The sequence below is a fragment of the Lissotriton helveticus genome, chromosome 5_1 (assembly GCF_964261635.1).
Source record: "Lissotriton helveticus chromosome 5_1, aLisHel1.1, whole genome shotgun sequence".
In the NCBI taxonomy this organism is placed as follows: domain Eukaryota; kingdom Metazoa; phylum Chordata; class Amphibia; order Caudata; family Salamandridae; genus Lissotriton; species Lissotriton helveticus.
The window spans coordinates 2,042,137,547-2,042,153,648 of NC_136065.1; the positions used below are offsets into that span (position 1 = coordinate 2,042,137,547).

Sequence of the window (16,102 nt, forward strand, 5' to 3'; positions counted from 1 at the left end):
AATAGTAATTCAGGACTTGCACAATCAGAATTGGGCCCAGGTTATTAAAGACATGAAATAGCAATTATTAATGGCCTAAGACACGGCTGTGTTTTGTCCCCGCTTCTTTTTGCCATATTTTTAGAAGATCTGCCATCTACTCTGGAGACTGTTAGAAGTGCCAGCCCAAAAGTGAATGGGAAGCATTTATCCTGCTTGCTGTATGCCGACTATCTATTAATCTTAGATCAGACTGAGATGGGGCTACAAAGGAAGCTAAATGGGTTTAGCATATATTGCGTGGCAAAACGACTTACAATAAACATGGATAAAACGAAAATCCAGTGTTTTGGGAAGAGAGACCAGAAGTTTAATTGGTATTTGGGACAAACCAAATTAGATATTATCAGTGAGTACAGATACCTTGGAATATGGTTTGACAATTCGCTAAAGTGGGGTATGCATTTGGAGGCACAGAAAGTAAAAGCCCAAGTATCGGTATGTGGGCTAAAAAAATTCAATCGTAGTTATGGTGATATGTCCCATAGATCACTGTTGATGGCCTATAATGCAATGATTCCCCTGTAACTTCAGTATGTAACAGAAATTCTCTATTTAGGCGGTAAAAGTACCTGGGATAATGAGGAAGGTAAATGCATAAAATCATTACTGTCCCTTCCTAGCTTCTCGATGATTCAGGCAATTAGATTGGAGTTAGGGATGACCTCATAGAATGTTCAGGTGCAAGTGGGTCTACTTAGATTTTGGAAACGTTTGGGAATGGGAGAAGATACGAAAGTGTCCCAATGGTGTATGAAGGAGATTCAGTTTAGTGAACTAAAACGGGCCAAAGCAACAAGAAAGAAACTCTACACCATTTGTGAATATTTGAAGGTGAGGAGGCTACAGAGGCAACAATAACAATGGTAGAGGCAAGACCATCAATACCCAATCTGCCTCCACCCTACCCAATGACTTTCCTCCGCTCCCTCCGGACCATTCTTCTCCGGTCGGGGGAAGAATACAGCAGTTCCTTCCTGTCTGGAACAACATTACCACAGACAGGTGGGTGAGAAATCGTTCAATCAGGTTACTGTCTGGAACTAACCTCTAACCCCCAACATACCACCCAACATTTATCGCTACTAATGCAGGAAAACATCTCCCTCCTACAAAAGAGTGCAATAGGCCCAGTCCCCCCGCACCAACAAAACACAGGAGTTTACTCTCTGTATTTTCTCATACCTAAAAAGGACAGCTCTCTGAGACCTATTCTAGACCTCAGACCCCTAAACCTGTACATACACTCAGACCATTTCCACATGGTCACACTTTAGCAGGTTCTTCCTTTTCTTTCACAAGGCGACTTCCTTGCCACTTTAGATCTCAAGGACGCCTAATTTAATATTCCCATTCACACATCTCACAGGAAGTACCTCAGGTTTGTAGTGGACGGTCAACAATACCAATTCAAAGTACTCCTATTCTGAGTCACCACAGCACCCAGAGTATTCACCAAGTGCCTGGCGGTAGTTGCAGCTCATCTCAGAAGACAACACATTCACGTCTTCCCATAGCTGGATGACTGGTTAATAAAAGCCAGCTCAAACAGTCAGTGTGTCCATCACACTCACACCACTATTCAACTACTCAACAATTTGGGGTTCACAGTTAATCACGCAAGCTCTCATCTACAACCGTCCCACATACAACAATACCTAGGCGCCACAATAAACACCTCAAAAGCACCTGCTTATCCCAGTTCAGCCAGAACAGCAAGCATGCAAACCCTCATAACCAAATTTCAGCCTCAATACTCTCTTCCAGCTCGAGTGTTTATGCAGCTCATAGGGATGATGGCCTCTTGCATGTTCATAGTGCCTCACGCAAGACTCCAGATGCGTCCTCTACAAGAGTGCCTAGCACGACAATGGAACAAGGCTCAAGGTCAGCTAACAGATCTGATGTTGGTAGACGGTCGCACTCATCGCTCTCTGCAGTGGTGGAATACCAAAAACTTTTCCAAAGGGCGACCGTTCATAGAGACAGTTCCACAGATTGTCATGACAGCGGACACATCGCTTTCCGGCTGGGGAGCTCATCTATTGCATCACACCATGCAGGGCAGGTGGACTCCTCAACAAAAGTTACTCCACATCAACCATCTGGAGTTACTAGCCATATTCCTGGCCCTAAAGGCATTCCAGAAACAAATATCATGCAAAGCTGTCCTAGTCCACATGACAACATGACAGCAATTTACTACATACAGACACAAGGCGGGACACACTCCCTACAACTCTCCCAACTAGCAGCAAAACATATGGAGATGGGCTATTCGCCAGAACATTTTTCTCCTAGCCCAACATATTCCAGGAGTCCAGAACAATATAGCAGATCTGTTGAGTCGTCAAACGCAACAGATGCACGAGTAGGAACTTCATCCGCAAGTTCTTCAACCGTTTTTTTACATGTGGGGACAAGCAGACATAGATCTCTTCCCCACCCTTGAAAACGCCAAATGCCCAAGCTTCGCCACAAGATATCCACACCCATTGTCCAAAGGCAATGCAATATGGATGAATTGGTCAGGCAGATTTGCGTACGCTTTTCTGCATCTCCCGCTCATTCCACTGGCGGTGCGCAAACTGCAGCAACACTCACTGACACTTATCCTAGTTGCTCCAACATGGGCCGTGGTACACAACATTGCTAGAAATGTCAGTACCCCCGTACCAAAAACTACAACTCTCCCCACACCTCTAGAACCGTGGAGAGATCAGACACCCGGACCCAGCACAGCTCAACCTAGTGATCTGGATCCTGAGGTTTGGTTACCTTAACCTTCCCCCTGACTGTATGAACGTTATCAAAGAAGCTAGACGTCCGACCACTAGAGCCTGCTACGCAGCCAAGTGGAAAAGATATGTAATATACTGTAACAACAACAATATCAATCCACTAGATCTGTCTATTCAACACATCATATGTTATCTATTACATCTTCAAAGGTCTAACCTAGCATACACATCTATTAGGTTACACCTTGCTGCCATAGCAGCCTACTTACAGAATAGGCAGCACTTATCGCTATTCAGAGTACCTGCCATTAAAGCATTTATGGAAGGTCTCAAAAGAATAATTCCTCCAAGGATACCACCCTCACCAGTATGGAATGTGAACATTGTTCTCACAAGACTAATGGGCACTCCATTCGAACATCTGCATAAATGTGAGTTACAATTTCTTACATGGAATGTCGCTTTCCTTGTGGCCATTACTTCCCTTAGAAGAGTTACCGCTATATGTATCAAGCTATTTAGCATTCGCAAAGGCCGAAATTCGGCGAATTTCGGCCTTTGCGAATGCTAATTAGACAAATGGAATGTATCAAACTAGTTTGATGCAAAATAAGGAATAGCAAAATTTGCTAATCCTTATTTTGCGATTGCACTTAAGGAATTGCAAATTTTGCGATTCCTTAAATGCAATGTATCAAACAAATAAAATGCAAAAAATGCCATTAAGGATTAGCAAATTACCACCAACTTCTAGTTGGTGGTAATTTGCGAATTCTTATCAAAAATCTTTTTTGATAAAAACCAAAGGTGCCATATGACGCCCATACATGCCCTTAGGGCATGTATGTGCGCCATATGCCCCCAAATGTCTTTTTCAGGGGTGCAGCAGGGTGTTCTTGAGACACCCCTGCACCCTTGGAAACATCCCTAATTTGCGATCAGCAAATTGCTAATTGCAAATTGCACTTTCATTCCTATGGGCCTCCTGGCCCATGGAAATGAAGGGGTAATTTGCGATTGACAATTTGCTAATCTCAAATTAAGGAATGCTAAGGAATCGCTATTGGAAAGCGATTTTGTACATACATACCGTTTTGCATTTCCTAAATAGCGATTCCTTAAAATTCGCTATTTAGGAAATGCAAAATGGTTTGTTGATACATATAGCGGTAAGTGAGATACAAGCACTTACTATTCAAGAACCATTTTTACAACTCCATCATAACAAAGTGGTTCTCAAAACCAATCCAATATTCCTCCTTAAAGTTATTTCTCCCTTTCACCTCAATCAGTCTGTGGAGTTGCCAGTTTTCTTCTCACAACCACAAACAGTCGCAGAAAGAGCTCTACATACTCTAGACGTAAAAAGAGCACTCCTTTATAACATTGAAAGAACAAAACCTTTTCGTAAAACAAAACAACTTTTTGTGTTCTTCTCACCACCTCATAAAGGCAACCCCATATCAGAATCTGGAATTGCAAGGTGGATTGTCAAATGCATACAAATTTGCTATCACAAAGCAAAACGTACATTATCTATTCCTCACAAAGCCCACTCGACCCGCAAAATAGGGGCTTCAATGGCATTCTTAGGGAACATTCCCTTAGATGACATCTGCAAAGCAGCTACATGGTTTACACCGCACACATTCACAAAGTTTGTAGATGTGCAAAGAAGACAACATGGTAATGTAGGCCAAGCTGTACTCAAAACTCTATTTCAAACTACTACAACAGATACTGGTGGTCGCCACTAGGGACGGGTACTGCTATACAATCTATGCATAGTGTGTGATCTGCAGCTCATACGCCTTGAACGGAAAATGCTACTTACCAGTATGCATCTGTTCTTGGCATGTAGAGCTGCAGATCCACACACGCCCACCCGCCTCCCCGGCTACCTTTATCTGTTCCAGTATTATCTTATTTAGATACAGCATACATGGGCATCTTTTCTGTTTCCCACAAAACTCCATCATTTCCCTGCTGGCAAAAAACAATCTGAAGATGAAACCAATGCCCATCCAAAGGAAGAGTCACCTATCTTGTGAATTCCAAATACTTCTCCAAGACAAAAACAAGTGCAAACATCTGGGCCCAACACCAGATGGCGATCTATGCATAGAGTGTGGATCTGCAGCTCTACATGCCAAGAACAGATGCATACTGGTAAGTAGTATTTCCTTATGCCCAATTTTCTGATACTAGGTCGTGTTTTCAAGCAATTGAGCTTCTCACTGATATGGTAAATCTTGAAATTGCAATAGCCATTGCAAAGTATATGCAGGCTGTAAAAAGGTTTTTATGGAATAGGAAATGCCTGGTTGTAAGTTAGGTTGAAACAATGATGTATAGGGATTTTAGCAAAACGTTTATCGTTTTAAAATATATAAAATAGAATTTTAGTACTATTTGGAATATGTATGTGATATGCGCGCGTATACAATTTATGAATGGAGCGTCTTGATAAAAAGGAGAGGAAATTTATGGAAATCAGATTTTCAGAATGGTATGGGATGATGAATTTGTAATTATCTTAGAATATGTATATAAAATGTAATGTTTTATGTGGTTTAAAGACCCATGGTCTAAATAAACTTTATTTTTGACTTGACTTGACTCCTATATTGACAAAGATGGACATTGAGATACAGTTGTCCGATATTTCTTTTTACAACCAACGGGAGGCTACATCTTCTGTGGGTGCTGCAATATCAGGATGCCGCCCACTATGGATGAAGTAATAGAAATTGGAGAATGCCCAGAGTTCTCACATTAAAAGACGGTCTATTACAGGCCCACAACAAACGGGGTGTTTCTTAGAGGTTGGCCAGGATAGCCAAGCCTCCAGAAAACGATCCTACCTGTCTAATAAAAAATATTGTTAGCCTTTTATAAGTGGTGTGATTCTAAAGGGTTGGATCTATGTTCCTTGCTTTGTTTGAAATCCTGGAATGTCTCAGACAGGCGTATCTCATTATGTTGGCACCCTCTACTTTGTCTGCCCAGTGGTCAGCCATTAAGGCCCTTAAGGGTGCAGCATGTAGTGCACAAACAATGCCTTTGGTTCAAAGGGTTCTTAGAGGTTTTCCGTTAAAAAGACCTGGGGTTTCATCCCCTTTTCCAGTATGGGATTTGACCATAGTTCTACAGGTGTTGCGACAGCTGCACTTTGAACTTCTTGAACAGGCAAGCATGAATTGATTGTCATGTAATGCGTCATTTTGGTTGCCATTAAATCACCACTGTGGTTGGGTGAGTTGGGAGATTTGCTTGTGTCCTTTCACTCCCTGAAGTTTTTTCCGTACAGGTTGGTTCTGAGGTTAGACCTAAAGTTTGTCCCATACGTATATTCCACTTTTCATCTCTCTCGAATACTAATTTTGCCTGCCTTCTGGTCAAAAGGGGATTAAGATGTTCTGACATCTCTTGATGTGAGAGGGGCGTTGTCCATGTATGTGATAGGACATAGGAATTTAGACGTTCACAATTTCTTTTTGTATCTTAAGGAACAGAAAAAAAGGACAGAATGGCCTCAACTCAGACTATTAGTGGATGGGTTCACCAAGCGATCTCACAAGCCTATAAATTTCAAAATGTGGTATCTCTATCTAGCATTCAAGGGAGGTACAATATAAGCTAATTGGGCTGAAGCAGGTGGGGCATCTCTGCAAGTGATTTGTAGGGGTGCGGCATGGTCTTCGCATCAGACACTAATTCTTTCTGATGAGGATGATTTGAATTTTAGTTCAGCTGTGTTGAGATTGTCAATTAAGCAATTTTCAACCAAATAAATATAATTATAGCATCACTTGGTTCGTGGTACAGTTTATATGGCTTGGTACGTCCTCATTTTTTTTTGACTGGTACGAGGAAGAGAAAGATGAAAATTTAATAATTTAGTTACTTACCGTTTAACTCCACTATGTTGAGTCCTAGTCCTCCTCCCAGTCAGCTCCCTTCCTCCCAACGCTGCTCCTCCAATCAGCGGACTTGTAAGTTAGAGGAGGAAGGGAGATGGGAGGTCCATTCTTCTATATTGCAGTCAGTGAAATCGAAGAAGGACACAAAAATAGTGTGCTACATTCTCTGTCTAGTGGCAGGTCACCTAATTTCTTTATGAATGTGACGAGAAGGACTATCACTTGAGGTAATTTATCTGTTTTTGGGATGGAAACGACCAGCAGAACGTTCATGCCTCTGCACAATCCTTTGGGGTTTTCACTTATTGCAGACCTACCAACTTGAAAATAAAATGTGCCATGTGAGAAGGGGTGTGGCTTGGAGGGGCGGGGCTTTATGCCGAGAACCACCTAAGAGGCACACATGCCTCCGTCCCCTTCCCCCATCCACCGCCTCCCACCCACCCCAAAAAAAATGCACAAATAAGAGGTTGCTGATGCTGCCGCCAATGTCCTAGGGTGTTTTCACAACTCCTAATGGAAATTAGCTGCTTGCAGCCTCAAAAGAGGAGGTGGAAATCCACTCTTGCAGTGGTTTCTAGCTCACCTTGCCTGCCACCGTGCGATATCGACTCCCCACTGGGTTACCATGTGAAGGGAGCTGATACTGTGTGACACATAGTGGCAACATGTGAGTTGGCAGGTCTCTTGTTGCCGCGTAGCTACCTAATAAAGTCTAGTCGTCCGACGCTCTTCAAAGAGTTACGCCAACAGATGACCTCCCAAATACATAGCTAGCAGGAATAAATCTGGTTTGCAGAAGGAAGTATCATCTGCTCTGTTTGTAGTGTATGAAGGTTAGGGAGTTTCCTGCAACAGATTCATCTTTCAGTCATGTTGCAAATAACTATGTGGCTCTGGTACTTATATCATTGGGATAGTTTGGGTTTAAATATCTGCATTTTCTTAATGCTCTTCAGGAGTGTTCCCAAACTACAAATAGCGGAATGATTGTCTCAGTGGACATGCACAATGCAAATGTTTGTTATGGCACATGGTCTGATGGAGAAACTCAAGAATCCTTTGGGATAAAAGACAAAAAGCTGAAGTTAGGACATATCATTGAATAGTGTCAAACTGGTCCCTTCTTTTCTCTCATAGGGGATTTCTATATATAGTCATAAGCGTTGAATAGTCCTGCTTGCTTGCGAGGGACCCCGGGGGACTTTTTCCAATATACCTTCTCAAGTGCTGAGATCTGTTTTGGCCTTTTTCCTGCCACAGCAAATACATTTATCGAAGAGAGAAGGCATTTTAAAAAGAAAAATTGCCTTTCTTCTGTCAAGAAAACACTTCATCAATAGAGAACGACAAAAGACGTTGAGTGAAGCAAAAAACACGGAACTTTAAAGTTCTATTTTGAAGAAAAAAGCTAAAAAGGTTGATTTCAATGACCTGAGGGTCCTGTCAGCAGGAGCCAGAAAAAAGAACTGAGGTAACTGCCACTGGCTGAGCATGATAGGGTGCTGGAGGTCTCTGCTCTTGAAGGCAAGTCTCATTTTTCTTTACTTATAATGGCAGCCTATGGGATACATTGCTCTGCACTTCTTCGTCTCGGTTTCTCTCGTAGCAAAAGGGTTTGTGAAGGTTCTTTTTCTGTGCCCTTCAAAACTATAAATGCACTGAGTGCATATTTCATTGCAGTCTCTTCTTCTGCCACTCCAAGATGAAGAATTCTGATCACTGTAGCCTGGTCCTTAGGCTGCATTATGACTTTCTTAAGTGACTTTTTAAGGCCTTCCTTAAGAAAGAAAAACCTTCAGAACTTAAGAAGATATATTGAAAAAAGTGCTCCAGGGTCCCCTGCAGGCATGCTCATGACTATCATAGAAATACCCCTATGAGACAACTGAAGTTACAGGTAAGAAAATATATCTTACTTACAGTAGTCACTACTCCTGAAGTGAAAAACAGAATTGACATATAGTTGCCTTAGAGTTTAGGGGTCACTGTTTCTAACACACTGATATCCAGTTAGGATGGTGGTCAGAAAATTTGAGGAGGAACACTTTTAGTTTTTTCCTGGTCTCTTTCCTCGAGCAGGTACACATGATTTTGGTAGAAATTATAGAAAAAGTATAAAAGCAGAAAATGGTAATAAACATAGTCCCAACTGAGTAAACAGGCAAGAGAAGACGAGTAACACTTGAAAAGACAAAGGGATGGCCACTCGGCAAGCTTTTCCTGGAAAAAGCTCCTGTGCACGCTGTGACCATCGCCGTACCTGTGATGGCTTCAGCCGACACGGGTTGGGCTCTCCTGTTCTCCGATACACCATACAGGACAAACTTGTATTTCTCCGAAGGCTTCAAGCCTTTGACTTTAGTGGTTCGGAGGTGCCCATCAACCTCCAGCTGCCGTGGGATGCCCTCGGAATCCTTGTACTGTATGACAAAGGAGTCGAAGTCTCCACCCGAGACTGCCCAAGAGAGCACCAGGGAATCCTTCTGGACCTCAGAAATGGAGATATCTCCCACCTTGGGAAGCTTGGCCACTGTTTTCTTTTGCGCAGCTGCAATAGGAAATGGACATAAAGCGTGTCCTCACCCATGAAGAGTTTGTTATCATTTCTCCAGACTATGCAGCAAAACAGCAAAGCAAGCAGCTAAGAAGGTACTGCCACAGTAGTGCATATTAAAATAGAACCTTTTTTTTGATGTCCAGCATTGAAAGGAGCAACCTGACCTCTTTGCAGAAATTAGACTAATACGTGCCAGAAAGGGTACTGGTTTCCCCACTTTACTGCAGCAAGAAAATGTAATTGCTATGAAGTCAGTACCACTGCAAACTGCTATCAGTATTTAAGTATGATGAGTAACACAGAAATGTTTGAGGGATACATTCACATTTGTGTATACTTACCATGACTAACTTATCAAGTTGGCAGCGAGATATGAAGCTGCTAAGCAGGGATCAATCCATATAAAATCTGCAGCGGAGCATCCTAGCGATAACTACCATAGAGACTATTGTAAGGGTCAATGGAATCCAACCAGAAATTGTGAAGATGCTACCCAGGGATTGCTGTAGAAACCACAGTAGTAGCTCAGGAGCGTAGATGGCACAGCTAAGGTTAACCAGAGACACCACAGTATTGGATCGGTTGGTATCACCTAGAAATGGAGCTAGTGTAACACAAGGATAAAACAGAGACACCACAGTAGGGGTCTGTGGGGTGCCCCCAGAAGAATTGATGGTGCAACATATGGATCACTGTAGAAAAGACAGTGTTCGGTCAGAAATGCAGAAGTGCTGAGATGGCACAACCTGAGGATAACAAGAATAGCCAGAGTGGTGGATGTAAAAGGCCTCCCAGCAGCGGTATGAAGGAACACAGATATAACCAGACTCCTTTGTAATGGGTCTATGATTCCTTTCAAGAAGCAGGGATGGCGTAGTCCAAAAACCTACCAGAGACTCCACAATAGCAGGTTTAGGGGGTCCTCCCAGAAGTGGTGATGGTGCAACTTAAAGTTCAGTCAGAGACACTACAGTAGTGGGCCAGTGTGTTCCACACAGAAACAGTGATAGCACAACACAGGGGTCACTGCATACAACATAATACTGTTTAGAAATGATTACAACTGTTAAACAACACAAGGGTGGCACCTGGTTTTGTAGAATGCCACTAGGCTCTCCCACTGTTGTCATGTTTATTCCAACTGTGCACAATTCGATAGTCTGTGTTTACTAACAAATAAAATAGTTCTTCCTAGTATTAATCCTGCTATTTCCATCTTCCAAGTAGTCATTTCTTTCTGCTATAGCCTATAGCTGCCAGCTTACTGACCAGGTCTCTCTTTACAGGAAGAGCATCAGACTAACTAAACTGGCCAGACCTAGACAAGAAGTAAACCCTGCTCATTCAATCGGTTCATTGAGGAGGTTTCGTGAGCTAAGATTTCAATGAATTGTACTATCTAAAGATAATGAGTGTGTCAGTTCTTCTAAATCACCCCTGCGATCAATGAAACATTGTTCACTTTCTGTTACCTTCTGCTGGCAAGATAGCATCATTGGTTGGTCAGGATGTCGCCATTGTACAGAAAAAGCATAGACTACGTGCCACAGTGGAGAAAGACATTCCCCAAAATAGCAAACAGGCAGCATGATACAGGGAATGATTCTTTATCAACTACACCTAGTTCCTTCATACTCCGAGATCAGCAGTGGTGTGAAAGTGGCCATCTCTTTGGCTGATGCCGGACACAGAAGGCTGGAAGGCACAGTTACCTGGCTAAGCAAGGACTGCAAACCTGAAGTATTTTTGCTGAAACTTAGCATAAGAAATCCTGATGCAAGGGACGCCACTAATCGAGGTCTATCAATCAATCAATCAATCAATCAGGTCATTTGTATAGCGCACTACTCACCCGTAGGGTCTCAAGGCGCTGGGGGGGGGGGGTGCCGCTACTGCTCGAACAGCCAGGTCTTGAGCTTCTTCCTGAAGGAGAGGTGGTCTTGGGTCAGGCGCAGATTGGTCGGAAGTGAGTTCCAGGTCTTGGCGGCCAGGTAGGAGAAGGATCTTCCTCCTGTTGTCGCTCTTCGGATGCGGGGGACGGCGGCGAGGGCGTGGTTGGTTGATCTGAGGAGGCGCTTGGGAGTGTAGAAGTTGATCCGGTTGTTGAGGTAGCTCGGGCCTTGGTCGTGTAGGGCTTTGTGCGCGTGGGTGAGGAGCCGGAAGGTGATTCTCTTGTTGACCGGGAGCCAGTGCAGATCTCTCAGGTGTCCGGAGATGTGGCTGCGTCGGGGGATGTCGAGGATGAGTCTCGCCGAGGCGTTCTGGATTCGCTGGAGTCTCTTCTGGAGTTTGGCAGTGGTTCCGGCGTAGAGGGCGTTGCCGTAGTCCAGTCGGCTGGTGACGAGGGCTTGGGTGACCGTCTTCCTCGTCTCGGTGGGGATCCACCGGAAGATCTTACGTAGCATGCGCAGGATGTTGAAGCATGACGAGGAGACGGCGTTGACTTGTCTGGACATGGAGAGGGAGGAGTCCAGGATGAAGCCCAGGTTGCGTGCGTGGTCCGTCGGTTTGGGTGCGGTGCCCAGGGCGGGGGGCCACCAGGAGTCGTCCCAGGCGGAGGGCGTGGAGCCCAGGATGAGGACCTCCGTCTTGTCTGAGTTCAGTTTCAGGCGGCTGGTCGTCATCCATTCGGCTACGTCTCTCATCCCTTCGTGCAGGTTGGCTCTGGCGGTGGCGGGGTCGTTGGTCAGGGAGAGGATCAGCTGGGTGTCGTCGGCGTAGGAGATGATGTTCAGGTTGTGTTGGCGTGCGATGGCCGCGAGGGGGCTCATGTAGACGTTGAAGAGGGTTGGGCTCAGCGAGGATCCTTGGGGTACGCCGCAGATGACTTTGGTGGCCTCTGACTTGTACGGTGGTAGGCGGACTCTTTGTGTTCTTCCGTCGAGGAAGGAGGTGATCCATTCCAGTGCCTTCTCCTGGATTCCGACGTTGCTGAGGCGCTGTACTAGGGTGCGGTGGCAGACAGTGTCGAAAGCCGCGGAGAGGTCCAGGAGGATGAGGGCCGCTGTTTCTCCGTTGTCCATCAGAGTTCGAAGGTCGTCGGTGGCGGCGATGAGGGCGGTCTCGGTGCTGTGGTTCGCTCGGAAGCCGGACTGTGAGGGGTCGAGGGATCCATTCGTCTCGAGGAAGGCGGCCAGCTGTTTGTTGACGGTCTTCTCGATGACTTTGGCCGGGAACGGGAGGAGCGAGATGGGACGGTAGTTCTTGAGGTCGGTGGGGTCTGCTGTGGGTTTCTTGAGGAGAGCGGTGAGTTCGGCGTGCTTCCAGCTCTCAGGGAAGGTGGCGGAGTCGAAGGAGGTGTTGATGATGTCCCGCAGGTGGGGTGCGAGGACAGCGTCGGCCTTGTTGAAGACGTGGTGAGGGCAGGGGTCAGTCGGAGATCCGGAGTGGATGGAGTTCATGGTGCGGATGGTGTCTTCGGTGCTGATCGGGGTCCAGGTGCGGAGGGTGGTGGATGGTGGCGTCGTTGCGGTTGTGGCTTGCGTTGGTTGGTTGTTGAAGCTGTTGTGTATGTCCGTGATCTTGTTGTGGAAGTAGGACGCGAGGGAGTTGCAGAGGTCTTGCGACGGGGTGATGTCGTTGTTTCCGGCGTTGGGGTTGGAGAGCTCTTTCACGATGTTGAAGAGTTCCTTGCAGTTGTGTGCGTTGTTGTCCAGCCGGTCCTTGTATGCATTTTTCTTGGTGGCGCGGATTAGTTGGTGGTGTTTCCGGGTGGCGAGCTTGAGGGTGGTCATGTTGTCCGTCGTTGGTTCCCTTCTCCAGGCTTTCTCGAGGGCTCGACAGTTCTTCTTGGAGCACTTGAGTTCGTCGGTGAACCATGGTGTTTTTCTGCTGCAGGATCTGCTGGGCGGGGTCCTCAGAGGGGCGAGTTCGTCCGCGCAGTTGCTGATCCACTTCGTGAGGTTGTCGGCGGCCTGGCTGGGGTTCGCTGAGTTGGCGGGAGGGTGCTGGCTCAGGGAGGCGGTGAGCTGGTCGGCTGTGATCTTGTTCCAGCTTCTTCGAGCAACCTGTTGCTGGAGGTGGTGGATCGTCGTTCTTCTGAAGGTGAAGTGGACGCAGCTGTGGTCCGTCCAGTGGAGTCCTGTTGCGTGGCTGAAGGTGACGTCTTTGCTGGATGAGAAGACGGCGTCGAGTGTGTGTCCGGCGAGGTGGGTGGGGGTGGTCACTAGCTGCTTGAGTCCGAGGTTGTCGAGGTTGTCGAGCAGGGTGATGGTGTTGCGGTCGTTGTTGTTCTCCAGGTGGAAGTTGAGGTCCCCCAGGAGGATGTAGTCGGCGGAGGGGAGAGCGTGCGGGCTGACGAAGTCGGCGATGTCCTCGCTGAATCGTGTGCGCGGTCCCGGGGGTCGGTAGATCAGGGTGCCTCTGAGGGTGGTCTTCGGGTTGGTGTGTATCTGGAAGTGTAGGTGTTCGGCGGTGGTGAGGGTGTCGTCGGTGTTGGTCGTGATGCGGATGGTGTCTCTGTGGATGATGGCGATGTCTATAAGGCAGATATGTCTTATCTACACAGTGGCTTCATCTGGGGCTTAGAAAAACGCTGGAACCTATTTATAGGTCCATAAACTGAAAAAAAATTAACAAGGGCGCAGTCTCGCCCATAGCGGACGAATTTATGAGAACAGCTAAGTGATGGTCATCAACTCAGAAATTTCCTCAGAAGCAAGGGGAACTCTTTCATATGAGATGCAATAATGAGACCAAATGTTGCTAATAAAGGACACTCAAAGTAAATGTTTGCCATACTCTGCCCTAACACAAGCAGTATGAAATTATGAGAAAGGCCAGGCAGTTGTTCACAGATATTTGATGAAGCATTTTCATCGAGAGGTGATCATTTCCATGAAATCTCAAGGCTCTCTCTGCTGCAGATCTGCAAAGCAGAATAATCTTGGACACAAAGTAGCCTTAAAAACCGGCAGCGACTTGGCTGATGGCATCTGATATCTTGAGGCAATGTTAAACAAAGCTGAACGGCAGCCCACACAGTAAGAGTCAATTGTTCTTGGGTTTCTGTTTGTAACAGTTGATTTATCTGGGTCTGGGCTGGAAGGCCGGGGCTTAAATATGCCATGCATAGGCAGTAGAGCATCCCAGGTATACCTCTTCTTCCTCAGATGTTGGCATCAGAGAGACCCTGATCAGACTAGACTTTCCTGAATTCTGTGTTCTCACAAAGACAGTAAAAGGTGATCTTGTTCAACATCAAAAAAGAGACAATCACTAAGCTTGAAGTAGAATGGTAGCCATGCTCCTCGGCTCCTGCTTTTATCAGCTAGGCCAGCAAGCCAACGAGAGAACCATTTTCTTTTAAAGTGTTCTCACAAAGCAAAAGCAGAAATTGCGTGATGGCAAAAGCACTAGCGGTGAAGGCTTAACAACTAGCATTTGTCGGGAAAGCTAAGCCTACTCTACCTGTAGTTGCTTCAGCTGACACTGGTTTTGAACGATTGGATGCAGATATACCATGGAGTAGGAACTTGTACTTCTTGGATGGCTTCAGCCCTGAGATGGTTGCAATCCGTAGGTCCCCAGGGATAGGCAGCTCTAGGGTATTCCCCTGAGCATCCCTGTACAGAATGAGGAAAGAATCAAAGTCCCCACCCTGGACAGTCCAGGAGAGCCTAAGTGAGTCTTGCAAGATGTCTGAGATGTTGAGTTTCCCCAGCCGGGGCTGGATCTGGGCCTTCACTGCGGTAGCTACAAGACACGAAAATACATAATCTTACTCATTTCAATAGATATTTTATTTAAATATTCCAGACGCATGAAGAAAAACAAATCAGACACAAAACATTTGACAAGTGCAGTATGTGGTGGTACCAACGTGGGTCCAGGAATGCTTCTTTTCATATCCAGAAGCAGTGGACACTGTGAATGCACACGAATGAACCAGATGCTTAGATGCATAGTTCATCTACCACAAGGTAAGTCATTATAAGCAGAGTTTGGAGCAGACACTGGCTGACGCAAATGGAAATTGGAGCATCTCGTGACCTGCTGGTGTCTCTGAATTGGTAGCACCTGGTGCAGTCTGTTACATGTCTGGATCATCTGAACTGTCCTCTTGCTAAAAGGAAGAGGAGGAGACTAAGGGTTAGACTGCGTAGACTAGCTTCACCTCTGGCACAACAATGGTCATCGTGCAAAAGAAAGACCATGGTGTTGATAGCTTCAAGACATTTGAAGCAATATTTCAAATGAGTATTTTTCATTTCTGGATAACAGAATCTTGATATGTCTGGACATGAAGCAAGACATCATGACCTTGATACCACCATCTATGAATTATACATGATGTTAACAAGTATTTTTGTTTCTAGATCACTTGTTTGTTTGATAAATATTCCAGTGATATATTTACGAATTGGTTTAATTTCTTATTCCAATACTGATTTAGAGGAAGTAGAGACTAAGTTCTACCCCCCCCCCCCCCCTCCCATTTTTGTTACTGATTTGGAGGACAATGAGGCCTTTTAGCCTGAATATCTCAGACCCAATCTCTTGGTCTAGGAAGGTAATGCAGGGAGATATTTATGCAGAATTGGACTAGATGATATTCTGCTTACCCCTACAATGTGCTCTTCCTCTTCCAAATCTTCTATCAGTGATGCCTTTGTGCAAGCAGACATTTGAAGATTACGGGATAGTGACATGATTGCAGAGTGATCACTTCCCTCAACGTCTCATATTTCCCATGTTTTTGGCTTTTAATACTTGTGATCATAGTGTGCATCAACTAGAAAACGAAATGATTACCCAGAACAATCTGTGAAATTGTTGGTACATGACCAATTGAGAGAAATGCTCATAGACGTATAATTACTTCATATCAAGATGTTTGA

General features: G+C 45.4%; 1 protein-coding gene across 11 annotated transcripts in view; it reads right to left on the reverse strand.

Moving 5' to 3' along the window:
- TNXB (tenascin XB) overlaps positions 1-16,102 on the reverse strand; it is a 775,055-nt gene that overhangs the window by 228,829 nt on the left and 530,124 nt on the right. For 9 of the 11 annotated variants that reach the window (XM_078645877.1, XM_078645868.1, XM_078645870.1 and 6 more), the window contains 2 exons: positions 14,673-14,957; positions 8,967-9,254 (listed from right to left, as the gene is read on the reverse strand). The exons of 1 other annotated variant lie outside the window; for it this stretch is intronic. In XM_078645877.1, coding sequence (XP_078502003.1) covers positions 8,967-9,254; positions 14,673-14,957 — 573 coding nt within the window. The remainder of the gene's footprint in view (positions 1-8,966; positions 9,255-14,672; positions 14,958-16,102) is intronic. One more of the 11 variants, XM_078645869.1, reaches the window with a different exon arrangement.